The 27760-nt window shown below is 31.6% G+C and overlaps 5 protein-coding genes and 1 non-coding gene across 8 annotated transcripts in view; 4 read left to right on the top strand and 2 right to left on the bottom strand.

Moving 5' to 3' along the window:
- The window catches only part of LOC108555332 (leucine-rich repeat and immunoglobulin-like domain-containing nogo receptor-interacting protein 2), a 5475-nt gene extending 755 nt beyond the window's left edge, over positions 1–4720 (top strand). The window contains exons 2-5 of one of the 2 annotated variants that reach the window (XM_017910915.1): positions 273–1751; positions 1974–2092; positions 2395–2677; positions 2907–4720. In XM_017910915.1, coding sequence (XP_017766404.1) covers positions 282–1751; positions 1974–2092; positions 2395–2677; positions 2907–3557 — 2523 coding nt within the window. In that variant the 5' untranslated portion in view covers positions 273–281 and the 3' untranslated portion in view covers positions 3558–4720. Of the gene's footprint in view, positions 1–272; positions 2093–2394; positions 2678–2906 lie in introns of both variants that reach the window. The other variant, XM_017910914.1, reaches the window with a different exon arrangement.
- Positions 1–16645, bottom strand: part of Ndf (Nucleosome-destabilizing factor) — a 30331-nt gene extending 13686 nt beyond the window's left edge. The window contains exons 1-12 of the mRNA XM_017910858.1: positions 16572–16645; positions 16438–16474; positions 15443–15531; positions 15236–15362; positions 14932–15033; positions 14572–14763; positions 13674–13847; positions 10850–10956; positions 10643–10769; positions 10339–10440; positions 9979–10170; positions 9081–9254 (exon numbers count right to left, since the gene is read on the bottom strand). Of these exons, the coding sequence (XP_017766347.1) occupies positions 9081–9254; positions 9979–10170; positions 10339–10440; positions 10643–10769; positions 10850–10956; positions 13674–13847; positions 14572–14763; positions 14932–15033; positions 15236–15362; positions 15443–15531; positions 16438–16474; positions 16572–16606 (1458 nt within the window). The 5' untranslated portion in view covers positions 16607–16645. The remainder of the gene's footprint in view (positions 1–9080; positions 9255–9978; positions 10171–10338; positions 10441–10642; positions 10770–10849; positions 10957–13673; positions 13848–14571; positions 14764–14931; positions 15034–15235; positions 15363–15442; positions 15532–16437; positions 16475–16571) is intronic.
- Positions 16646–17112: 467 nt separating this feature from the next.
- Positions 17113–18830, top strand: Ndfip (Nedd4 family interacting protein). 2 transcript variants are annotated; one of them, XM_017910897.1, is made up of 6 exons: positions 17113–17285; positions 17712–17858; positions 17922–18062; positions 18173–18296; positions 18359–18544; positions 18616–18830. In XM_017910897.1, exons 1-6 carry the CDS (start codon positions 17259–17261, stop codon positions 18717–18719), a joined length of 729 nt encoding a protein of 242 aa, XP_017766386.1. In that variant the 5' UTR covers positions 17113–17258; the 3' UTR covers positions 18720–18830. The 2 variants fall into 2 exon arrangements, with proteins under 2 accessions (XP_017766386.1, XP_017766387.1); XM_017910898.1 differs by having other exon boundaries at positions 18359–18524; positions 18616–18746.
- Positions 18831–19656: 826 nt separating this feature from the next.
- Positions 19657–19728, top strand: TRNAQ-CUG (transfer RNA glutamine (anticodon CUG)). The gene has a single exon. It is a non-coding gene; the product is annotated as a tRNA-Gln (tRNA).
- A 645-nt stretch (positions 19729–20373) lies between these two features.
- Cyp40 (Cyclophilin 40) lies at positions 20374–21925 on the top strand. The gene is made up of 6 exons (XM_017910882.1): positions 20374–20458; positions 20591–20728; positions 20809–21107; positions 21177–21311; positions 21389–21643; positions 21707–21925. The coding sequence occupies exons 1-6, from the start codon at positions 20374–20376 to the stop codon at positions 21923–21925; spliced, it is 1131 nt and encodes a 376-aa protein (XP_017766371.1).
- A 1753-nt stretch (positions 21926–23678) lies between these two features.
- Cep97 (centrosomal protein 97kDa) overlaps positions 23679–27760 on the bottom strand; it is a 6183-nt gene continuing 2101 nt past the window's right edge. The window contains exons 5-13 of the mRNA XM_017910885.1: positions 27172–27368; positions 26857–26940; positions 26457–26752; positions 26203–26295; positions 25502–25699; positions 24847–25449; positions 24634–24766; positions 24343–24559; positions 23679–24259 (exon numbers count right to left, since the gene is read on the bottom strand). Of these exons, the coding sequence (XP_017766374.1) occupies positions 23690–24259; positions 24343–24559; positions 24634–24766; positions 24847–25449; positions 25502–25699; positions 26203–26295; positions 26457–26752; positions 26857–26940; positions 27172–27368 (2391 nt within the window). The 3' untranslated portion in view covers positions 23679–23689. The remainder of the gene's footprint in view (positions 24260–24342; positions 24560–24633; positions 24767–24846; positions 25450–25501; positions 25700–26202; positions 26296–26456; positions 26753–26856; positions 26941–27171; positions 27369–27760) is intronic.

The following is a 27760-nucleotide window of genomic DNA, read 5'->3' as shown; positions in this document are numbered from 1 at the left end:
TAATATAATAATAAATACGTTTCGTGTCTTTTTCGCGAAATCAAGTGTACTTGCGTGCCGCAATGACAATACGTCTCTTTCCGTTAGCACGCTTCCTCTCGTTGATAAGCTAAAACGCTAATCGAAAGTGTCCGTTATTTCTTGACTAGAGAATAACGTAAAATTGAAGCGAATTTTAAGGAAGAATATCGATCGATCAATCTTGGATTTCGCGAAGATACATCAGGACATGGGAATTCTTGGTTGTATGCGTGGAAATCGTCACATTACAGGTCATAGGAATGAGGAAGCGGGTTTTCACGTGGGACTCGTGGTGGTGGTTAATCGTTCTTCTGATTACGGTGCAAGTTACGGGTACACAGGATCTCACATCGCAGGGTCTGTCAACGTTATTTGCGGAAAAAACGTCATCGACCTCGCGTGTAGAATGTGCCACGGGTTGCGAGTGCCTGGACAACGGAAAGGGCTTATTCTGTCAGGAACGAAGCTTCCTCGGACTCGGTTTATCCAGGCAAACCACCGATGTCGTGCTGAGAAACGTCATAGCCGCTACCATACCCGTTTCCGCTCTCGAAACTGCCACTCGGCTCAAGAGTCTCGAATGGACTTCGAGCGGGATCGAAAGGATAGAATCTGGCGTATTCCTCGCGACAACGTTCCTCGAACACCTCGATCTAGGTGACAATAGGCTGACGGAATTACCGTCGGACGTCTTCCATCCGTTGCACCAACTTCAGTACCTGAACCTCACCGGGAACCGGTTGACTCTACTCTCACGAGCGTTGTTCCAAGGTTTGGACCAGCTCGAAGAGATCTGCTTGTCGCGCAATCGACTCTCGATACTTCCCTATCAAGCATTCGCTTCGTCCAAGTCGCTAACACACTTGGACCTTTCCGGTAATCTGTTGGTGTCCTTGCCGGATCACAGTTTCAGGCCCAACAATCATCTCCAGGAGCTCGGCCTGTCCTCCAACAGGCTCACTAAACTTCCATCCCGTTTGTTTTCCGGTTTGAATCACTTGAAGATTCTGGAGCTGTCCGATAACGAGATCGATACGATCCCGCGCGGTCTCTTTGCCGATCTCGTGTCGTTGCAGCGTCTCGATCTTTCCAGAAATCCTATCACCCGCTTGACGAGCACCACGTTCCAACACCTGTCGAATCTAAGATGGCTCAGCGTGAAGAATCTACCGATCAAGGTGCTTCCAAAAGACGTATGGCAACCGGTGAAGAAGCTACACACTCTGTTACTTTCCGGCACGAAACTGGAGGTCCTCCGTAACGACGATCTAAAGGGACTGGACAAGCTAGAGACACTGGAAATGAATAACAGCCCGTTACGCGAGATCTCCCGGAATACTCTGGATCGTACCCCGGCACTTCGGAAAATCGATCTACACGATAGCAATCTGACCTTCCTTCCGGCAAACGTGGCGCAGCTGTCGTTTTTGAACGAGTTGCAGCTGCAAGGCAACCCATGGGCCTGCGATTGTCGCATGTTCTGGTTTGTGAAATGGGCCGAAAGTAAAGAGCACCTACGAACCGCTTTCCAAAGCGGGTTCCAGTGCGGCGACGGGATCGACGGTACCGCCGATATCCTTCAGACTCTCCGTTACTTGAAATGCACACCGCCGAAATTGGCATATGCTACGCCCACGCAACAGTATCTGTTATTAAACTCCGTGCTACTCGAATGCGAATTCAACGGCAATCCTACGCCATCGTTAACATGGGTTACGCCGACACTTCAGGTACTGCATTGGAATCCAGATCCAGCTTTTCCCGACGCTTTTGTCGAACATCCTCCCGTACACGGATGGGAACAAAGTGTACCGTTCGTTGACGATGGTCGCATACGCATCCTCGAGAATGGATCTTTGTACATTTCGACGTTGCTCAGGCAGGATGTTGGACAATACAAGTGTTTCGCGGTCAATCCGATTGCCAATACCACTACCTATGTTAGTTTGCAGATGAATCCAATAACATTACACAAAATCAAGATCATCAGCATCTTGGTAGGCGCTGCCAGCGCAACGGCCTTTCTTCTTTTTACGCGCTTCCTGCAACTGCTTCGTTATGTCTTGGTCAAGTAAGTATTCCTTTCTCTATCTCTCTCTCTCTCTCTCTCTCTCTCTCTAGTTGCAATTCAGTGTCCACTATAATCATCGATCGATACGCAATCGTCGTGCCTTTAAAACTAAATCACGTACATCGTTTGTACCGGGTTCATTAGCACGCAGGTCGATACTTTGTTCACCTGCCTCGTTCGAAGATTTCATTTACTCGTTGCTGAATGCGATGTAACTACGACTCGTGTGAAATTATTATTCCTGTGGATCATGCGATTTCTTCCTCGCCGTATATAAAATCGTTCGTCTTCTCTTGTTTCAGATGCGGCTGTCTAAACTGCTGTTTGTGCTGTAGACACGTAGGTTCCACTCCTAGGGCAAAGCAGATCTACCAAATGTTGGATAATATCGAGCAATACAAGAGTCAACAACTCGAGAGACTACGCGAGAATTACACCCAACAAGTACACAGAATAAAGGAGAATTGCGCCCAGCAAGTAGAATGGATTCGCGACAGTTACGAAGGTCAAATGAGACACATTAAAGACATCAGGGATTACGGAACGAGCCACCTCACGGCTCTCAGAGATCAGTATTATGATCAGGTAATAAAATACCTCAGCAAACTTATTGCTTAACGTAGAATCGTTCGATACCACCATCTTCTTTGCGTCTTACTTATGTAACGCGATTAAAATTCGTCCTAAAACAAATTTACAATTTATTAAAGTAGTTATCGCGAACCTCGAGAACCTACGTGAAAGCGAAAGTTAAATACTGCTCATACGTGATGCACAAATGTTTCACAACGTTGTTTTTCTGATCTCGAAACAGGTGAGGAAAGTACGAGATTATTCCACCAGTCAGCTCAATTGGGTGCGAGAAAATTATGTCTTCCAACGTAACAAGATAAGAAAGTTCAGCGCTCACCAGGTCCTACGACTACGCGAGAGTTACAAGTACCAACAGCAGACACTGAACAAAGTACTGGAAAATTTGCCGAATTTCTATTTCGATAATTGCCGAAGCGGTTCTTGCGGGAAAAGCGATTCCATGATATTCGATCCAAAAGAAGATGGATCTATCCACGTGGATACTTACTTCAAGGCAAAAATCGACGACTTGGCGAATGGCGTGAGCATGGAAGACGTCAACAGCGAGTATTACACACCAACGGAACTTTCGTCTGCTAGTCCCCATGGAAATATAATGGAGGGTATCCATATAAATTATATCGAGGACATGAGTCCACCGATTGGATTGGACCCATTGTCGATGATATCGCCGCATTCGATAATCCTGCACAGTATCGATGAAGATGGGAGCTCATCTTCGGTGTACAAAGACGCAGACCATGTCAAGCCAGTTTTCAAAGGCTTCAGCACCGAAATCTTAGCCAAAGAGCCTAAAGAAATGCCAGAGAGTTTCGGTCTCCTTGCACCCAGCTCCAGTTTGCCTGACCTACCGCGTGAAACCAAACTTTAGACAATTTTGACGACAAGTGTTGTAAAAAGGTACTAACCTTTCTTTATATAGCAAGATTACAATTAAGACGAGAATGTACTGCCACTGGATCATTATGTGAGAAAAATATATAGAAGTGCCTCTACATCGGTAAGTGAGAATCCATTCGCAAGAACGAACGGTGGTATATTTCTCTATCGTGGGACTTCTTCAAATCCAATTTTCCTTTTTTAATACTTTTTTTTTTCTTAATTTCTTTTCCTCCTTGAAAATGCTCCATAACAAAAGATATACCTCTATGAACGATAAGAGAAGAACGCCTACGTGTACCAAGGCTCAGAATGTCCTTTGTCGACATCGATCAAGCTACTGATTGTGCGTGTGTGAGAGTGTTGTTTAAGGAGAACATAGAAAAGAAAAAAAAAAAAAAGTCGCGGACAGCTTCCAAGGACTTTTCTGTGATTCGGTCGATGACCTTGCAACCTGTCCGCCCTTAAACTTTGTGCTTTTTATCATTGATGTTATCACCGCCCACCATCAACGATAACGATCGACGATTTTTAGATGAAGAAAACGCTGGAAAGAAATGCAAGATGTCATAGTGTTACTGCCAATTCTGCCGTAAGCCAATTTCAACTAAAAGTAGAAACGAAAAAATAATAATAATAAAAAAAAAAAAAAAAACGAGAAAAAAAAAGAAAAAGAAGGAAGAGACAGTACTGACGCGTATGTAACGGGTCATGTAATAATTTTCGCCTAATTGTCAATTTTTCCCGAAGGTCAACGATTTAGAAGAAAATGTTCGACTCACTTTATCCTGCTGTAAATAAGAGTGTATGCGATTTTATCAGTTTGTGGAGACGAGTGACCACAATTTTTATGAAAGACTGAACTCGCGATCGGCATACGCGTCGTTGATGAGTTATCCATTGATCGAAGTCCGACGAAACCGATATACGTAGTTTGTTCCGTTTAGATTACTCTTCTTTCCTTTCTTTCTTTTCACTTTCGACTTAAGAAAATCCAAGTATCCGGATATCCGGACAAATGTTACTTCTCTCCTCATTTTCTAATCTTCGGACGTTCTCTTTTAAACTGTTTTCTGTTCAGTAAAATACAAGGTGTCCAAAGTATAGAAATATACAATTATTAAAAAAAGAAAAATTATTCTGACGAAAAAAAAAAAAAAAAAAAAAAAAAAAAAAAAAAAAAAAAAAAAAAAAAAAAGTACTTAATCATCATAACACTGTTATATCCACCCGTTCCGAAAACACTTTCGACACATCAAAGAAGATAATAAGTGATATTTCTAAATATTTTTTCACCGCATCGAACTATTTGAACTTCTGTTAAATTCCTGTTACTATCATCCAATTGATGTAAGACACATATAAAAATTCTATCGGTGATCTATAACGGAAATAGCCTTTTCTTAAATATTACGTTCTTATCTCTCTATTATCAGCTTCGTCTACCGCGTCTCCCTGCTTTAAATTCAGATGTAAATGGGAATGAAAATATTTGGCTGCATTATACCGAATATGTTTTAAAGTTAGTGTAATTTTAATTATAAAAGAGAAAGGGAAACCTTGCAAATTCGTTTGAAATATTTGATCGTTCGGGTAAATTAGAATGGCGTGTGCAAAAAGATACTTCAAAAAGCACAGATGTTAAATAGAAAAATATTCCAATCACGATGATCATAATCACAAAAGTATGATAAAAGCTGCGTAATTTATTAACGCATAGCTCGAATGGCCTATAGTCTTTGACATCAGGTTATTCGTTTTTTCTCATGAGCTTTTCTATGTGCAAGATTAAAACGGTTTCGATCGCGGAAGAAAAATACGAACATGTCTAGAGTCTCGTCATTGAGACAACATTTAAATGAGCTTATTAGATAATGCATGTTCTATGAGCTACAACATTTCACAACGTTTCATTCTAGTTGGAGAAACTTCTACAGATAATCTCCTTTATCCATTTTGGAGGATAGTTTATTGACACATTATCCTTTTCGATCTCGTAATATCCTATCTGTGTGACTAAAGGAAAGAAATACAATTATAAAAAAGATCAAAATGTTTGAAAGTTGTGAAAAATTATTTTTTCAGTCGCAAACGATCATCTCCTTTTCGTAGCGTAAACGCATGCTATGGAACATCATGAATGATTATTATCCCACGATACATCTGATTGAAATGTATACATCAAATTATTTCTTATATCGTTAAAGATATAAAAATAATTTTAGAATAAAAATTCATTTAATTCAAAAGGGAAAATTGCAATTGAATTTTTCCATCTCCATTAGATAGAAACTTCAAGGTCAGCCTGATTATTTTCTAAATTTCGATTGAACTTATATTAAGTTGTATTTCGCAATAAATTCAAGCGAACAGATCTAATCGTAGATCGGCCCTTCCAGAGGCATTGCTATAAACAGTAGTCATAAATTTGCCACTATTTTCCGTCCTGGGAAGTGGTTCTCAAGCGTTGCGCCATTTGCCGCTGTACCGTTTGATCGAAAAACAATCAAGAATCGTTGGTTTAGACTAAACGTGATGGCTAATGCAGTTGAACTAGTTAATACCACGCGCTATTCGATCCGTTAAACCTTTCTCTAAAATTCATAATAAAATTGTTACGAGAAAACTAAAAATAGAATTGCGAGCTAAAATGATGTTAAAATACTCACGGACTAATGTTCAGTTCTATTCTTCAAACGCGTATTTTCTTTCGAAATAACATTCCCGTAATTAATCGTGTTCGATAACTGAACAACTAATCGAATGTACGCGTAGTACTTTATGTATACTATAGAATTAATCCGCAGAAAATGTAGCGCGCGCAGTTCCGCTTCTTGGCCCCAGTGGACATTGCAGTTCGTGTTAATACGTTAAACGCGGGAGTTCCCGATTTTCTTTCTTTTCAAATCTTTCCCCCTCTTCTTCCCGCTGAAGCGACCCTCGCGGCTACCCCCACCACACACGTTGCATGGCCGTCGAAACGAGCAAGAGAGCTAGCTAACGCATGCAGTAGCGGAGCTTCGCCGTTATTTTTGGATCGCTTCAGCGACTTCAAAGAGATAAAATTTTATCATCCCTCGAAAACGGGAACGCGACAAATACAACAAAAAGCATGCGCCACGAAATACGGGGCACCGTGCGACTAACAAACTACCGTTACCGTGAATGACGTTGCGGGAAAACGGATTCAAGTCGCGTCTCGTGACGAACGAAGGAAAGCAAACGGATTAGGTGATTGGTGTGGCCGACATGAATCTTAGCGGTGGTATAGTAACGTGTCTCACGCGATTCGATTTTTAATCGTCCTCCACGAACTTCGATACACGTGCGCGGAGGCATTTTTAATTTCGACATTTCATATCCAAATATCGCGTTAGTCGAATCTCCTAGTAACACGATAATAAATATGTCATCGTAACCTCCGAATAGCTCATTACCTTCGTTATCTGGAAATTTTCGTTATCGCGGAACCGGTCTTAACGGAATCTAGTTTACGTTACAGATATACAGTTTCGATCTTTCCAAATCGGAATATATATATTTTTGAGAAGGCATTTCTCGCATTATTTTGCTATTTTGGTAGTGCTATTTTCCGCAACAGCCTGGCCGAAAACTGTACACAGTTAATTGTTCGAGAGGAAAGTACACCGTTATAGAAAATTTCATAGAATTTCGATACCACGCACATCGTCTTAAAATTTCACTTGTTATCTTCGGATAATTATCTATTAAGCGCATGCGATCTATAAGACTATCCATTGCTCGAATATATCTTCAAACTCGGAAGATGAAAGAAGTTACTCCTATACAGTAAAAATTGTAAGTCTGAACGTTTTCTAAAGTAAAATGTCACGATACGAAATAACGAAGACTTAATTACACGTGCTTTTAAGGGTTGCCCAAGCAAAATTATATTAGGTGCCGCCACACTGTTCCTTAAATGTTTATTTTCGATAATGCAGTCGGGATCTATATGTCATGTCTATTGATTCACGGAACTGATTATAGGTTTAGCTATTAACCGTTGAACATTCATTAAGGCTATTAGGTATACAAATTAGGTGGCCACAGATGTACTTTATCGGAACACAACCACTCGTCAAAAATAGGCTGTGGAATACCATAAAACATTCGTTCCAAGATCTTACGTATTATGTGAAGCAAAATGAAAGATAACGTAAATCGCGTGTGCACTATATTTTGTTATATTGAACATTCAAATTGTGTATAGTTTCTCAATAACCAAAAGTTCCTCTAACGAAAATACGACTTCGTGATGTTTCGAATGCTTTTGGTAGTTTGTATTTTTCTACATTTTTTTAAGCCTATTATTGAACACAGGTTACGAATGCTAACAAAAATTTGTGAAAATATTTATTTTTGTAGAAATAATATTACGATACTTTTAGAAAAGATTAGAATAATTTCTTGATTTAATCGATGCAGGAAAATTGTTACTTCCACTCTTGTTCCTATGTTTCTTTCTTTTTTTACACTTAAATACAAAATTGCAAATCATATTTTGTGTGTACGTGTGTGTACGTATGTATGTGTGTGTGGGGAGCGCGCGCGCGAGAGCACGCACGCGTATGTTATTTAATATCGTGGATTTTATGACTGCAAAATGAAGGAAAACGTGCAAAACATTTTCCAATAAATACATATCCTACTTTTTCCATCGCGCATCATGCGATAGTCAGGGCAGAATTATTGAATTACTTTACAATTCAAATACCTATGTGTCCCTAACAGGACATTTCGTTCTTTGCCTGACAAATGATTTAGTTTTCTGTTACTACCTTAATATTTGTTTTAAATTATAATTTAAGATAAGTAGTTTTAAAAATAAGTTGAACATGCAGCATGATCAATAAATGAGATTGTTTATGAAAATATCTTTTTTTCTTGCTCCCCTATCTTTCATTTTCACCAAATCATTAAAATAATTTGTTGGAAAAAAGGAAAAGAATGTCTGCATGTCGTCTGAGAACAAAATTCAAATCCTGCGTATCGTGCAGCATTAACATTCGTTGACTGAAGGTAAGATACACTGCAGAAGGAACTAAACACGGCAATATCATATTTGCTGACAATGCAACAACAAAATTGACAGCGAAGACCGTCGTGTCAGCTTATATAAAATTTGTTGTACAAACAAATTTCTATATTCTATCGAAAATATAAATTCAAATTTTTCCCCAAACCAAATTATGCAGTCACGTGACCAATTGAAACATAACATAGTTTGAAATAAAAAATTTTATCAGACTATATCTACAATTTAATTCGTAGAAATTAATTCGAACTTTTTACTATTTTTATTGCTTCTCTTTTAATACTCAGCTCGTTATGTTTAAATAAAATTCATTAATTTTAATATCATATACGAAATGTAACCTTCCCTTTATAATTATAAAGAATATTATTACTCGTGACAATGAAACAACATTACTGTAATTGCATGTAACCATCGTATATCATTGCATTACATCATAAGTAAATGAATTGTACATACCTTCTCCTGTGTCCGATTCCACACAATTACGCTGTGCCCACTGTTGATCAGGTTTTTTACGATGCCGCTTCCCATGATTCCCAAACCAAGGAATCCAAATTTCAAGGTTGATGGAAGGATGTTTTTTTCTTTAAGCGTTTGTGACAATGTTTCCACGTCCAAAGGCGGTGTCACCTGTCGTGTTAAGTAGTAACATATTAACAATTAATTTAGTTTTGCTTTAATTAAAAAACAACGCATCAAAGGTAATTGCAAAAATAAAAATAAATGACCATGACTATATTTTTCAATTAAAAAAAGAACTAAATTTATTGAAGGTAGGAATAAATGTAATATTAATTTAATAAATTTAATAAAGACAGAAAGGATGAATTTATGCTATTAAATCAACAGTTGACATCAGTACATTTTTGTAAAATTTTGCAATCTCGTTAATATTCCTTTATAGATATATAGTTGCAATAGTTTATCAATAAAAATTCATTCATACATATTTTAAAAGCTATGCTATTTTATAAAAATGAGATACAATCTTATTCTGTAATTTAAAAATGTGGGTGGAATATTTATAATCTATATTAAATAATATTAATTTGATATTGATGGAAAGGAAATAAAAAAGGCACAATGTTGTCGTTGTTTATTTATTTACATGAATAGGTAAAAGTTGATGGAATTTAATACCCAAAAAAGAGTAAGTTCCTGTTCCTAGTAAATGTTCAGATAAAAATATTTAACACAAGATATTTTGAATTTACTGCTTCAAATTAAACTATTTAATTTTCTTTCATATTGATAATAGACAAACGATATCATAAGCAAAAATTTTTTCAAGAAAGATACTTTTTGTATATGTTAATAATATGAAATACTAATATGTAAAATAAAATATACTTACAGGTCTAGCAATATTTGCGGGCCTGTTAAGAAGAGTTGATCCTGATTTCCTGAGTGGTGTTGAATGATTTAATGCTGGACTAATGCTGCCAACCCTATTACTGTTACTTGTACTTGATTCTCTTCGCTGTTTTTTGGCAGGACGACGAGCATCACTTGCACTAGAGTCCAATCTTTTAGTTTTTGGTGTTTCCTAAACCAATAATTTTATGTCATATTTTATGTTACATACCAATTATGGAATATGACATTTTACATTGATACTAATCACAGTATTTGTTAAATTTGTTCTATTATTCCAATCCATTAAAATGTATGTTTCAACCAAACTGTTTACTATAATCTATAATATAAACCTAACCTTACGAGGTTTAGGTGTTTTTACAATATTCTTCTTCTCAGATATACTTTCTTCTTTAAGTCTGTCGAACAAGGAGTCTGGATCTAAGCCATCTTCAAATACCTAAAGCAAATAACATTATTATAGTTAATAATTTTCATTATACTTAATAATTTTTTATATATTACTATTTCTTATTATATATTGTATTAAGAAATAATAAGAAATAACGAGTACAAAATATTAAAAAAATATATGATTTTTCAATCATTGGCAATATATTGTCAATGCATTAAATAACTTTTATTTAATTTATATAACTTACCTCTCCATTAGCAATAAATTCCTCTATTGCTTCTACTGCATCTTTAAATGCACCAGATTTACTAGACTTTACAAGAGTATCTTTGTATTCTAGATATGGTTTTATATTAGATTCCTCTATCCATGCGCTATAAGAAATATCCTTTTTAAATTTTAAAAATCAAGATATTATAAAACATGAAAAAATAATAACTTCTTCCAAACTTACTAATTATTTGTTCCAAAGAAGAAAATACACTGAACTGGCCCCTTCTTAGTATTTGTTGGTTTCTTTAAGTCCTTTGAAGGATTAGACACCTTAAGATGCCATGGAGAAATTATTAGATATATAATAAAAATTACATATTCTCCATGTTAAATAATAAAAGCAAAATATCATATTGTGAAAAGAGGAATATTAAGGATACTCATATATTCATATTATTATATTTCATATTTCATAGAAAACTAAAATCAATCAAAAAGAAGTCATAAACAAAAACTAAATCTTTTTATTTAATAGATCAATTGGGTTTATTTATGATACTACATTTATAATACCAAATGAAATACTTTAATATAGATAAGTAAATATTAAATGCATCAGTAATTTTAATTTATACGGGAACGCGACAAATACAACAAAAAGCATGCGCCACGAAATACGGGGCACCGTGCGACTAACAAACTACCGTTACCGTGAATGACGTTGCGGGAAAACGGATTCAAGTCGCGTCTCGTGACGAACGAAGGAAAGCAAACGGATTAGGTGATTGGTGTGGCCGACATGAATCTTAGCGGTGGTATAGTAACGTGTCTCACGCGATTCGATTTTTAATCGTCCTCCACGAACTTCGATACACGTGCGCGGAGGCATTTTTAATTTCGACATTTCATATCCAAATATCGCGTTAGTCGAATCTCCTAGTAACACGATAATAAATATGTCATCGTAACCTCCGAATAGCTCATTACCTTCGTTATCTGGAAATTTTCGTTATCGCGGAACCGGTCTTAACGGAATCTAGTTTACGTTACAGATATACAGTTTCGATCTTTCCAAATCGGAATATATATATTTTTGAGAAGGCATTTCTCGCATTATTTTGCTATTTTGGTAGTGCTATTTTCCGCAACAGCCTGGCCGAAAACTGTACACAGTTAATTGTTCGAGAGGAAAGTACACCGTTATAGAAAATTTCATAGAATTTCGATACCACGCACATCGTCTTAAAATTTCACTTGTTATCTTCGGATAATTATCTATTAAGCGCATGCGATCTATAAGACTATCCATTGCTCGAATATATCTTCAAACTCGGAAGATGAAAGAAGTTACTCCTATACAGTAAAAATTGTAAGTCTGAACGTTTTCTAAAGTAAAATGTCACGATACGAAATAACGAAGACTTAATTACACGTGCTTTTAAGGGTTGCCCAAGCAAAATTATATTAGGTGCCGCCACACTGTTCCTTAAATGTTTATTTTCGATAATGCAGTCGGGATCTATATGTCATGTCTATTGATTCACGGAACTGATTATAGGTTTAGCTATTAACCGTTGAACATTCATTAAGGCTATTAGGTATACAAATTAGGTGGCCACAGATGTACTTTATCGGAACACAACCACTCGTCAAAAATAGGCTGTGGAATACCATAAAACATTCGTTCCAAGATCTTACGTATTATGTGAAGCAAAATGAAAGATAACGTAAATCGCGTGTGCACTATATTTTGTTATATTGAACATTCAAATTGTGTATAGTTTCTCAATAACCAAAAGTTCCTCTAACGAAAATACGACTTCGTGATGTTTCGAATGCTTTTGGTAGTTTGTATTTTTCTACATTTTTTTAAGCCTATTATTGAACACAGGTTACGAATGCTAACAAAAATTTGTGAAAATATTTATTTTTGTAGAAATAATATTACGATACTTTTAGAAAAGATTAGAATAATTTCTTGATTTAATCGATGCAGGAAAATTGTTACTTCCACTCTTGTTCCTATGTTTCTTTCTTTTTTTACACTTAAATACAAAATTGCAAATCATATTTTGTGTGTACGTGTGTGTACGTATGTATGTGTGTGTGGGGAGCGCGCGCGCGAGAGCACGCACGCGTATGTTATTTAATATCGTGGATTTTATGACTGCAAAATGAAGGAAAACGTGCAAAACATTTTCCAATAAATACATATCCTACTTTTTCCATCGCGCATCATGCGATAGTCAGGGCAGAATTATTGAATTACTTTACAATTCAAATACCTATGTGTCCCTAACAGGACATTTCGTTCTTTGCCTGACAAATGATTTAGTTTTCTGTTACTACCTTAATATTTGTTTTAAATTATAATTTAAGATAAGTAGTTTTAAAAATAAGTTGAACATGCAGCATGATCAATAAATGAGATTGTTTATGAAAATATCTTTTTTTCTTGCTCCCCTATCTTTCATTTTCACCAAATCATTAAAATAATTTGTTGGAAAAAAGGAAAAGAATGTCTGCATGTCGTCTGAGAACAAAATTCAAATCCTGCGTATCGTGCAGCATTAACATTCGTTGACTGAAGGTAAGATACACTGCAGAAGGAACTAAACACGGCAATATCATATTTGCTGACAATGCAACAACAAAATTGACAGCGAAGACCGTCGTGTCAGCTTATATAAAATTTGTTGTACAAACAAATTTCTATATTCTATCGAAAATATAAATTCAAATTTTTCCCCAAACCAAATTATGCAGTCACGTGACCAATTGAAACATAACATAGTTTGAAATAAAAAATTTTATCAGACTATATCTACAATTTAATTCGTAGAAATTAATTCGAACTTTTTACTATTTTTATTGCTTCTCTTTTAATACTCAGCTCGTTATGTTTAAATAAAATTCATTAATTTTAATATCATATACGAAATGTAACCTTCCCTTTATAATTATAAAGAATATTATTACTCGTGACAATGAAACAACATTACTGTAATTGCATGTAACCATCGTATATCATTGCATTACATCATAAGTAAATGAATTGTACATACCTTCTCCTGTGTCCGATTCCACACAATTACGCTGTGCCCACTGTTGATCAGGTTTTTTACGATGCCGCTTCCCATGATTCCCAAACCAAGGAATCCAAATTTCAAGGTTGATGGAAGGATGTTTTTTTCTTTAAGCGTTTGTGACAATGTTTCCACGTCCAAAGGCGGTGTCACCTGTCGTGTTAAGTAGTAACATATTAACAATTAATTTAGTTTTGCTTTAATTAAAAAACAACGCATCAAAGGTAATTGCAAAAATAAAAATAAATGACCATGACTATATTTTTCAATTAAAAAAAGAACTAAATTTATTGAAGGTAGGAATAAATGTAATATTAATTTAATAAATTTAATAAAGACAGAAAGGATGAATTTATGCTATTAAATCAACAGTTGACATCAGTACATTTTTGTAAAATTTTGCAATCTCGTTAATATTCCTTTATAGATATATAGTTGCAATAGTTTATCAATAAAAATTCATTCATACATATTTTAAAAGCTATGCTATTTTATAAAAATGAGATACAATCTTATTCTGTAATTTAAAAATGTGGGTGGAATATTTATAATCTATATTAAATAATATTAATTTGATATTGATGGAAAGGAAATAAAAAAGGCACAATGTTGTCGTTGTTTATTTATTTACATGAATAGGTAAAAGTTGATGGAATTTAATACCCAAAAAAGAGTAAGTTCCTGTTCCTAGTAAATGTTCAGATAAAAATATTTAACACAAGATATTTTGAATTTACTGCTTCAAATTAAACTATTTAATTTTCTTTCATATTGATAATAGACAAACGATATCATAAGCAAAAATTTTTTCAAGAAAGATACTTTTTGTATATGTTAATAATATGAAATACTAATATGTAAAATAAAATATACTTACAGGTCTAGCAATATTTGCGGGCCTGTTAAGAAGAGTTGATCCTGATTTCCTGAGTGGTGTTGAATGATTTAATGCTGGACTAATGCTGCCAACCCTATTACTGTTACTTGTACTTGATTCTCTTCGCTGTTTTTTGGCAGGACGACGAGCATCACTTGCACTAGAGTCCAATCTTTTAGTTTTTGGTGTTTCCTAAACCAATAATTTTATGTCATATTTTATGTTACATACCAATTATGGAATATGACATTTTACATTGATACTAATCACAGTATTTGTTAAATTTGTTCTATTATTCCAATCCATTAAAATGTATGTTTCAACCAAACTGTTTACTATAATCTATAATATAAACCTAACCTTACGAGGTTTAGGTGTTTTTACAATATTCTTCTTCTCAGATATACTTTCTTCTTTAAGTCTGTCGAACAAGGAGTCTGGATCTAAGCCATCTTCAAATACCTAAAGCAAATAACATTATTATAGTTAATAATTTTCATTATACTTAATAATTTTTTATATATTACTATTTCTTATTATATATTGTATTAAGAAATAATAAGAAATAACGAGTACAAAATATTAAAAAAATATATGATTTTTCAATCATTGGCAATATATTGTCAATGCATTAAATAACTTTTATTTAATTTATATAACTTACCTCTCCATTAGCAATAAATTCCTCTATTGCTTCTACTGCATCTTTAAATGCACCAGATTTACTAGACTTTACAAGAGTATCTTTGTATTCTAGATATGGTTTTATATTAGATTCCTCTATCCATGCGCTATAAGAAATATCCTTTATAAGTTTTAAAAATCAAGATATTATAAAACATGAAAAAATAATAACTTCTTCCAAACTTACTAATTATTTGTTCCAAAGAAGAAAATACACTGAACTGGCCCCTTCTTAGTATTTGTTGGTTTCTTTAAGTCCTTTGAAGGATTAGACACCTTAAGATGCCATGGAGAAATTATTAGATATATAATAAAAATTACATATTCTCCATGTTAAATAATAAAAGCAAAATATCATATTGTGAAAAGAGGAATATTAAGGATACTCATATATTCATATTATTATATTTCATATTTCATAGAAAACTAAAATCAATCAAAAAGAAGTCATAAACAAAAACTAAATCTTTTTATTTAATAGATCAATTGGGTTTATTTATGATACTACATTTATAATACCAAATGAAATACTTTAATATAGATAAGTAAATATTAAATGCATCAGTAATTTTAATTTAAATGATTGAAATAATATTATATATAGATAAAAATCAAATAATTTAATAGCTTGAAACTTTATTCGAGAAGAATACGCAAATAAAAAATAAAAAATAAATTATTATAAATAAATATATAATTCATGATCATATATGGTATGATTTAATTCATTTATAAATAAAGAAAATTATAATTAACGCGCGAATATTTTATAAATACTGATCTCACGACAAAATCAAAATCCTTTTTCTTATAAAAAAATAAATGATTTGAACAACAATTGCTTAATTGTACGTAATGTAAACATGTAAGTTTTGGTTTATCTATGAATATAGTGGCTAAAGTTATGAAATGGCAGAATATAATTTAGGTTATATTTTCATAGTCTGCGCGCCAATTTAAATTTGAAGGTCGTATGCGGCGGGAGATTGTAACGATGAGAAATGGTAGCGTTAATATTGAATAAAATATATCAATTTACGATGCTACGATATACAGTTGAGAAAAATTAAATGGCACTCGAAATGTTCCCGCCAAATGTGATGATCGCGTTTGACTTCGTGGCGCGTACAACCAAGCAAAGTGTAGTTAACATAGAACCGTTAGTAGTTAACTCAGACTTACCCGACCTGGCCAAGGCGAAAATCCTTTCATCTTCGCCCTGAAATCCATAAAGACATCGATTAATAATCACTGCCATTTGCATTTCACTATTTTTATTACAAACATTCATTGATTAACACGTAATGATTACACACCATACAAGATCACCCAGTTTGAATACCTCCGACATAATAATACCTCCTTACTTTTCTCACAATCGGCAAGCGACTTTTTGTGCATGACGACGTGATCCAAATACCCCCTCCAACGCACTTGATTCAAATGAATATCTCGTTCTCATTTATTCGCTTACTTTGCAAAATAAACTGCATAAATATATATTTATTCATTATTTTAATCAAATACATTACTTTTTGTACAAATAACAATATCAAAATAGTATTAATTTGTAATTACTTACTTCCGGTAACAAGAAAAATTCTGATTTGTTAGATTACCGTCCTACAACCCTATTTTCAATGTCATTGCGTGAACAACCAATCAGAATGTGATTTCAAAATTATTAAACTTTTACCTAAAGTTTGAAATAAATACGTAAATTGTTATTTAATAATGAAAATATAAATTTTATATTAATGAAAGAAATATTTTTTAATAAATAACTGAAAAACATTAATTGGTTGAAAATGGTAACAGAAATGATAGACGTGAAAGTTTAAGAAGATCTATGTTCACGGCGATACAGCCCTGCCAGCTGTCAGCTATCGATTGTAAGAACTTTTGCTGCCTTAGAAAGCAGCATTACGTACAAAAACAGTATTTTTAATTTGTTCTGCGTAACCAAAATAATTTACTCGCGCTTCGTATAAATTTCACCCGGAATGGATAGTAGTATTCATTACAATATGGTATGTTTCATAAATGATGCTGATCGTAATAAATATTCTTCGTGTGCAATATTTTAAAGGTACTAATGAACAATTTACGATTTGTCTCCAATTGCCAAAGTGTCTTTTATTTCATAAATATATTTTATGTACGTAAAATAATGTTCCTATGTATTATAATATGAGCTATGCACAAATACTGACGTGCAAATATCGATAAAAACATTGTTCGAATGTCGTTTGTTTCTTTAGAGTAACTTCACATGAAAAATTAAATAAAATAAAAACAACTCTCACTTTGTTATATTATTTTAATTTCCTTAACATTGAATATTGATAATATGTATATTGTTTGTGTTGAAAACATAAGAATCATATGATTTGTTCAAATACTTGAAGTTCTTTATTGATGTTAAATATTAAACAGTGTTTATAATATAATTTTAGCCCTCACAAACAAACAGTAATTCAAATGGAGAATCATCGTCTCAAAATGAAATACCTACATTAACTGTGTCTCTACCAGTTATGCAAAATGACATAATTAATTCAGGGAATATAGCTGCAGCACAAACTTCAATTGAAAATCGAATGGTATGATGTAAATTTGTATCACATAGTTGAAAATTGTTATTATTAAGCAAATTATTATTGCAGACTGAAGGAGAAGAAATCCCTCCTCCAAAGGCAGATTTTTCAGCTCCACCACCATACGAAGTAGCCACAAAATTACCTAGTTATGAAGAAGTTCAACGTGAAAAAACATTACAAGGGGAACCTTGTCCTCAAATCCACATGGTAATTAATTTTACAGAATTATGTAATTATTACTAATTAATAGTTTCTAAAAATTAAGTAAATGTTGTACAAATATATATTATAAAATTATACTTACAAAACTTTTATAGCCTGAAAATATTAGAACACCACCAAGGCCTTTAACAATTCTGGCTATAGATACTGAAGCAGCTGAGGGAGATCCAGAAAGTGGTTTACTTGGCACTGATTTTATGTTCTTTATAGGATTTTTGGGTAAGTTATGTATTTGATTATTTTACCATGTACTACTCTAACAAATAAATATATTTTTATAGTTGCATTTTTGTTCAATTGGATTGGATTTCTATTTTTGTTGTGTTTCTGTCACACAATTGCATCTCGATATGGAGCATTAGCTGGCTTTGGTTTATCTTTGACAAAATGGACATTAATTGTTAAACATTCCACCGATCTTGCGTCACGTGAAAATTCATGGCTATGGTGGGTGATAATGGGATTTGGTTAGTACTTTGTTATTGACATTAATCTTAAATACTTGTACTATTAATATATGTTACATTTATTTTTCTAGGAGTTTTGATTTGTGCACGAGCTCTTGTTCAATATGTGAACATTAAACGTGGTTGGAGACTATTACCTGGAAGTGCTCAGGAACGCTTACTCTTTTTTTATTAACTCATTAAATCTGCACGTTTATCTAACTTGGCTTTAGAACAAACAGCATTTCTATCTGGGGTTGTATTTGTACAATATATAATCTACACCCTTTAAAAATATTACTTTATATTGGCTACATACTATTCTATTTACTAGAAAAAAAATTGAAGTTATTAAGACTATTTGCCAAATTTGCTTATATATGAGATATATAAGGCAAGGTGAAAACAGAAATAAGATCATTTTTGCACACTATTTTATGTATTAGTGTCACATAGATAAAATAAAATGTAAATTTTTATTGCTCAAATAGTATGGACAATGCTTTAATGTGAAATATTGTTAATTTACTCATTGTTCATTTAAATACGAATTGCTTCGTAAATCTAGCATATGTAAGTTTCTTATAAAATTGGAGTTGAGTAAAAAAAATTCATTTTGGAAGGGAAGGCATGTAATCATTGTTCTTAGACAGGTATTGAAGTATAAAAGTTCTAATAGTGATATTGTGTAATACTATTGTGCTAGTGCTAGATACGAGCTTTTAGAATTTTGATTATATATGATCTATATACTGATAATCTGAATTGCTTGGTTGTATATTACTATAATTTATAGAGTATATATATATCTGTGTATATGTACACATACATAAATGTATACAAAAATTACTGCGAATCTATATACATTATATGTTATACTGTCAGAAACTTCATTGTTATATACTTATTACAACAATATAAAAAGCTAATATGTCTTATATTTTTTTATCCATAATTATGTAAATATATACTTTCATATTAGTTTTGATAATTGAAATTGTTATAAAACATACTAATATAAAAAATACATAATATAATTGATATTTAAGTATAGTTAGATGTGATTAATTATTTTTTTATATATAAAAATTTCCTTCCTCTATATATTACATGAATAAGGTATTGACATGAAAGGTCCTATGGTGTAATGGTTAGCACTCTGGACTCTGAATCCAGCGATCCGAGTTCAAATCTCGGTGGGACCTTGGGACACCATATTTTTGACGCTACATTTATATAATTTTTTTTTTTTTATAAAATTTTGCGTGATATCAGAATACTATTTTATAATGAGAGATTCCTATATTTATTATTTAAAATTGAAAAAGACTAATATTAAAAATTAACAAACAGGACAATACCACAGACAAAGTGTAGAATAGATCTAACATGGTATGGACTTTGGGAGCCTAAAATAGAGCAGAGTTATAATTCTACTTTTTCTCGCATGTAATATTTAAAAAAGTAAGAATGTTCTTTTAAATAGATTATGTTAAAAACTAATGTTCTGAGAATGCAAATAGCCTTTTTATACAAATGTATAATATCTTTTTGTTGGAGATTTTGTATTACACAATGTTAAATAGTAATTTTTTTTTTCTAATACAGATTTTTATTTTTTACATTCAAAGTTAGACTATCTTTCACATATTTAGTTACAATTTTATTGATTTCAATTCATTAGAAGCAACTAAATCACTGTTAGTTTTTACAGTCGGTATTTCAGTTTGTAAAACGTAATATCTCATAAGATGTTAATTCTGTGTTATCGTTCGTTTGTGGTATTGGGGTTATTGAACAAACAAGAATTTAAAACTTTATTTCATGCATGGGTATATATTAAATAAACTATGGAAGACTCATCAAGGAATCAAAACAGTGACTGTAGAAATAATCCAATCGTGTTTTTAGATATAACAATTGAATCAGAAAAAGGTAATGTACTGAAATTATAATTGTGAAGGCATATAAGTCAAATTTCAGCTTTCAGTGTATGTATTATTGTTCTTTTTTTACATTTCATTTCATTAGAAATTTAAAAATAATTTATATGATACTATGATACAGTTGGAAGAGTTGTGATAGAGCTTTTTAAAGATGTTGTACCTCGAACAGCAGAAAATTTTCGTGCATTATGTACTGGAGAAAAAGGTATTGGTATTAATGGTAAAAAGTTACATTACAAGGGATCAACATTTCATAAAGGTATATCAAAAACGATTAATGTTTCCTAAAGATATTGGAAAATATAATATAGTTAGTGAGAAAGTTTTTTTATGATTCAGTGCTATCACAGTTTATGATCCAAGGTGGAGATATAATAAATTTTGATGGAACAAGTGGAGAAAGTATATATGGAACACAATTTGAGGATGAAAATTTTAAACTTTCTCATTCATCAGGAGGATTATTAAGCATGGTAAATAAGGGTTATCCAAATAGCAACAGCTCTCAGTTTATAATTACTACTTCAGCCACTACACATTTAGATAATATCAATGTAGTATTTGGTAAGGTTTTAAAAGGAATGGGAGTAGTATTAGAAGTATCTCAAATTATGACAATTAAAGATATACCAGTTAAGGTTAGTATGTACTTTATATAATTTTCTTTGTATTTAGATTAGTTTAGTAATAATTACCCTTTATTGTAGAAAATATATATAATTGATTGTGGTGAATTGAAACAAAATCAAAATTGGGGTGTGGAAGAGAGTGATGATACGGAAGATGTGTTTACTCCATGGCCAGAAGATTGGGATTATTTCACAGAAGTTAAAGAAATTGATGTAAGAACTTCTGTTATAGGTATATATTTGTTACAAAAGTGTTTTCTTTTTTTATAAACATTTATGGATACTTTTAGTGCAACTATGTGATAGAAGTTATTCGAAAGATAAAGGATTCAGGAAATTATTATTTTTTACAAAAAAATTATGTAGATGCAGAAAGAAAATATAAAAAAGCATTACGCTATTATAAGTGGATGATTAAAACTATGGATGCACCAGATTCTTCTAGTGAACTAATAATGAATACCAAAGTGACTATATTACTTAATTTTGCAGCTGTTAAACTGAAAGAAAAAGAGTACCGTGAAGTTTTAAAGCTTTGTTCAGAGGTAAGATTAAATGGTATATTGTATATGTTTTGAGTTACTATCTAATAATAATTTTATATTTAGGTTTTAGAATTAAATAAAAACAACAGTAAAGCATTATTTCGTAGAAGTCAGGCATACATGGGACTAAATGAATATGATTTAGGTTTAGCAGATTTGAAACACGCATTATTAGTATCTCCTAATAATAAGGATATTTTACTAGAAATTGATAAAGTTAAAAAAGTTATGAATTCATATTTAGCTATTGAAAAAGCTTCTTGTCAAAGAATGTTTAAATAAAAACAAAATATTTTATAAAAAACTGTGAAAATATAAAATTTTTTATATATATTTTAAATTAAAAATAATTTATGTAAATTTATCTTTATATATAATGTTAATATTTTTAACAAACATAAAATACTTCTATGCTAATCGAAATTATTAAAAATTTTTTTGTATAAAATAGTATCAAATTTAAAAATAATATACTAATAAATACTTTTTATTATTTTTTTTATATTTATTTTGATTCAAGCAGTTTCATTATTCAATAACAGTTTATGTAAAGTGCACAGAGAAAAACAAAAACAATATTGCAATCATGTATGTTGAAAATATTGTGAGTATTGTTCTGTTAAAAATATATTATTTTGCATACATTTTGTTAAAAGTTAGTAAATATGAAAGGAACATGTGAAGCATGTTTATATTACATCAAGTATTTTATATAGTAATTTCTGCTTTTACAAATGCGATTGCATATTTTTTGTCATAATTTAAAGTGAAGCATTCCAATACAAAATTTCAAGGAGTAAAAAAGTAAACGTACTGAATAGATAATATACACATGTCAATTATATAAAAGTAAATATTATTGTAAACATCTATTTAATGTATACGACTTATTTAGTTAACATTTATGTTAAATTCTTAACAATTTTGAGCATTAAAGTGCCTTATATGACACACTTATAGAAGTATGTCACAAAATAAGTATTAAGAGTTTTAGTAGAAGCTCACATATAGTTTCTTTCATTTTAATGATATTGTGATATCAGTAGCGATTTATTGTATTGAAATTTTTATATGAAATGTTTTCAATAGTAAAACTCAAGTAATATACACACATAAAAAAATTATTACAGCGCTTTTTCTTATAAACAAAAACTCACATTTTTTAACAATTACTTATTTTCGTTGAAAGATTTTATTTGTTTTAATAACACTGTATATCTATGTAACAAGTTTTAGTTAATATCTACAGCAATTATATGTAGGAGTTTTTGCAGTGACTAGATTAAAAATGTTTTCATTATTATTTATATTTTGAAGTGATAATAATTTTTTTCTAAGGTTTATAGTCTTCAATAAATAAATAAATAAATAAGAAAATAAATACATAAAAATAATAGTTTTCTAAATAACATTATTCAAGACATTTTTTTAGTAAAACTTAAAAATTTTCCGTTATTTTATGAGGAATGTACTCATATATCAAAATTCTCTTTTGTGTCCTTATAAATATTTCAATCTGAGAATTGACAAGTATAACATTGAACTTCATGACCGTTTCTCCTGTACAATATTTCTATGATGGTAAAGAAGGAGCAAAGCTTTCTGTGAAACATATAACATCCTTAATACACACTTTATACATGAGCAAAATTTTTCAAAAGCCAGATATGTGGACGGAAGAATTTCAAAATTGCTTCAATGGCCACAATATACAATACATAATGAATTAACATAATGACATTGCTTTTTAAAATTGTATCTTTTATATGTATTTTATAATTTTTTTTTAATTTAATGAGTCTGATTTTGAAATGTGAGAGACATATGTAATTAAAAGCATTAAATTTTGTTACCTGGATATAATTAAGACTAATCTCTCAACTTATGTACAATGAGTATCTTTTGTCAAAAATGTATTATTGTTATTTATATATTAGACTAATCATTGAAATTCAAATATGTTTCTTATTATTGTTATTTGAGGCTTTTAACTTTGCACCTTCATTCTTTTTGTTATTGTTTTTTGTATGCCTTGTCAAATTAAAATTATTCTCTTTCAACTTCTTCTGAATTATTTTCCTTTTCCAAATTTGTGCAATTTTCTGTTGTAATTTCTGTTTCAATTAAATTGTGTAATTCTTTACATAGTGTTTCTTCACAAACTTCACCATTTATGACAGCATTTTCGATTACATCATACTCGTTTTTTGTATCATGTTCCTTAAAATCAGGTTCTATAATCTCTTCACAACTTTTAAACATGTCAGGATGTTCGTTTGAATTCAGTAATTCTGGATTCTCATTAGAGTTTAAGATGTCAGTATTAACTTCATCGTCTGTCGTATCAGTAGACTGAGAGACTTTTTTTAATACACTATCGATTAAATTAGATGCAAAACTTTTATTCTCATTCCCTTCGTGAATTGTTTGATGAATCGGTAATGTCTGCGGTCTATGTGGTCGTGCATAAGGAAACATATATTCTTCGCCTGCTGGAGTATGAACAGCTGATATTTCCGTTTGAGTTGCAACACCATTATCAATAAGATTGGATTTTGATTGCATATTCGACATGCATCGTTTTATTTCTGACATAGAGTCTTGTAATTGTTGAACCTAACCACATATCATATTTAAAAAAAAATAGGAATCTTATTAATATTTTAAAGCCCATTACAAAAATAAAACTCATATTTTACCTGAGTATGCAACAGATTACATGTTTGTGCTAAATTAGTTACAACATCTACATTCTGTGCAATATTTTCATTGTCACTGTTTGTAGAATCTCGATTAGTAGGTTGTAAACTAACAACCTTTTTCCACAATGCATTAATTGCTTGCATTTGTAATAATTGTAGTTTATGTTCACTTTCTAATGCAGTTCTAGTGGCTTCCATATCAGTAGATAATTTCCTAAGAGATGAAAAATTTGTATGATATTTTGAAAAAGATATTATATTTATTTAATGAGAAGATGAAAACCATACTGGATATACTTGTTTGTTCTTATCATTTCAATAGTCTTTAGTATAGTTGTTGCTTTTTTGTTAAGATTTCTAGTATGATATCCTCTCCACATTCTTTGAATACATATTGCTGCTTTTTCAGCTTCATCTTGATCTATTTTTAAGGAAGGTAAAATCATTAGGCTCTGAAAATATCCTATATGTATACTTACTTAATGAAAAAAATAGAATTACCTTTATTATCTTCCTGTCTTCTTTGAATAGCTCTATGTCGAATGCTATCTAATTTTGCTTGACATACTTCACTATCTTCATCACTACTTTGGGTAGCATTATCTGCATCACCATCTCCATTTTTTTTAATAACGCTACTTTTAATTTTATCGTTTGCACTCTTTGGCCTTTGTACATTTCTGCCTAAATTTGGTGAGTTTTTTGTATTTCGTTTTGCTGGCAATGTTTTGCTCTGAACGTAATTATTGATTTTCACACTATGGGGGCATTTATTACTAGTATTTGTAATAATAGGTTTAGCAATATTTGGTTTTCCAAGAGCACAATTTGATGCTGAATTACTTTTTACAAGTGCATTTGCTTTTATAGAAGTAAGATTTGTTTTTGCCATTGGATTTACTGTATTTATTATAGGAATAGCTTTGCTATCTCCATCAGAAGTAGGTTTGCTTGGCATTGTAATTTGACATGGTGATGTTAATTTACTTGGTGGAGTTTTTGCTAAAACTCTGGAAAGACCAGACGGTGGGCGAAAATCTGGACTCATTAAAGACTCTGGAACTGGTACTAATTTTGTTGCAGCTTGTAGAGGGCTAGATGTTTCTGCAAACCAAATCTAATTAATAAACGAAAATTAATGACATTTATTACTTACCTTCTGTATCTTGTGAAACAATAGTATTTGTTTTGTTATTTAGAGTACCACAAAGCATGTTTGGGTCCAAACTTTGAGTCATCAATGATTCCTGATCTTCAGTTAATAAAGTATGGCATGAAGATACTATAGCATCAGTGTGACAACTGGATATCATTCTATCTGGTGATCTTATTCGTAATGAATTTCTTGATGAACCTAGTAAAATATCATCTAGCTTATACTTACATAGATAGTGAACTTTATATATTGTCATATATTTAATTGTATTTGAATTCTTTATGACTAACTTCAATAGCAGAAGCATGCAAATAATATTTGACTAAACATAAACAGTATAAAAATTGTGAACTATGTGAAATATATTTCCAAATCGTCAAATGCTAATTTGCTAAACAAATTTTCTAATTAGCATCATTATTGCAACACTGCTGTTTTTTCATTCTCCAAAGTCATTTGCGCTATAAGCTTAAAAACGTAATCGCTTAAAAACGTACTATATACTAGGCACAGAAGATATAAACATGTGTATTAATCCAAGATAAAATTTGTTCATATTGTATAGTATTATATTTTCGTTGTTACTTAATCTTGAATCTTAATATTTTTAGAGAATAGAAGTTATTTATCTAAGATTTTTACACATGGTTATAATGCAGTTATAACCGTGTATGATTAACTTTCATCTTGACTTTGGATACCTTTACAAGGCGAATGGCACACACAGTACTTTGCTTCATAAAATTTTGGTGATTGTAAGCATTTATCTTCATAGTATGTCAACATTGGCGCAACTAGAGAAAACATATTATAACTAGAACATATAGATGCATGACGACTGGAAAGTGTACATCACTACTAGTCCACGTTTTATAAATATAACAAGAAAAATTGTACAAAAGTTTTTATTATACTTGCAACGATAATGAACGAAATATAGGATTAATTAACTCACTGGCACGTCTAGGAGAACCTGTCCTGTTATGACTAAGTCTACGCCTAGTAGCGGGAGAAGGACTCATTCCGACGCTACTTAAGCTGTGCACACTTCCAGTATCACTTTGTTGATTTAATTGTTGCTGATGATGTTGTGCTTTACTCAAAATCAGCCTAAGCTTCCTGTCAGTTTCATTTTCTAGGGATTCACCAGAAAGTGGGCAAACAGATGCTAAATACTGTGCAAGCAGTGCATGTTCGCCAACACGGAATTGTCTACCGCGTCCCTGAGAATATAGCCACTCTGCTTTTAAACTGAGTGGCCATCATATCAAGTAAATTTTAATACTTTAAACTGAATAACAGACTATATATTAAATGACATATGAAATAACTAATGTATCTAAAAAGACACCCACCTTTCAATAGGATCAACAGGATAGCCATCAATTGATTTCAAGCTCATACACCAATTGATAACAAAAGGTCGATAGTCAAAACCACTATAAGCTATTTGTTAAGAAGCTATAGCTGTAAATCTACAGTTAGTATGAATGTTTCAATTTTATATCTAGTTTTCTACAAGCATATTTTATCGATAAAGAATAATTCTATATAACATCAAGAGTGATTAGAAAATGTTTTATAAAATTACTTCTGCAATGTACCACTAACTGACTTCTAAAATCTAAGTGAAAATATTAACTTAAATTATAAAATTATAAAAAGGATACATACTGTTACCTGTCATACTGACACATGGGTTATTAGCAATTGAAAAATTGACTACATTTTTTAAATTAGCTAGATGTGACATTTCATTCAAATCAGTGATGTTATTATTTGCCAATGTAAATGTTTCTAGAGATGAGGGTAAATAGCGTTCGCATTGCCTTAATGTTATTATGCGATTGTTATGTAAAAAGAGTTCCTAAAATACCATTAATTTTATTAGAATTAAAGTTAAAGATTCTATGATATCTTATTATTGTATATCAATTTAAAGAAAATAAACTTTATTATTAGAAATATATTATATATTAGATTATTATTATTATTATTATTATATATTAGAAATATAAACTTTAATGAAATTATATAATTTAGTAGTATTGTAGTATTACCTTTAAATTTCGTAGATAAGATATATCTGAAATATGACTAATGCTATTTTCAGATAAATCTAAATGTTCCAACTTAGTGTTTGTGTGCAAATGTTCAATAGACTGCAAATTAATATAATATTATAAAGATTCAATAATTTGGAGATGATAGCATGCATTACTTATATTGATCATACCTTTATGTTATTGCCAGCTATGC

The sequence above is a fragment of the Eufriesea mexicana genome, unplaced genomic scaffold, assembly GCF_001483705.2.
Source record: "Eufriesea mexicana isolate 0111107269 unplaced genomic scaffold, ASM148370v2 scaffold107, whole genome shotgun sequence".
In the NCBI taxonomy this organism is placed as follows: domain Eukaryota; kingdom Metazoa; phylum Arthropoda; class Insecta; order Hymenoptera; family Apidae; genus Eufriesea; species Eufriesea mexicana.
The sequence above is the reverse complement of the archived record's forward strand: the minus strand, read 5'-3'. Positions and strand labels throughout refer to the sequence as shown.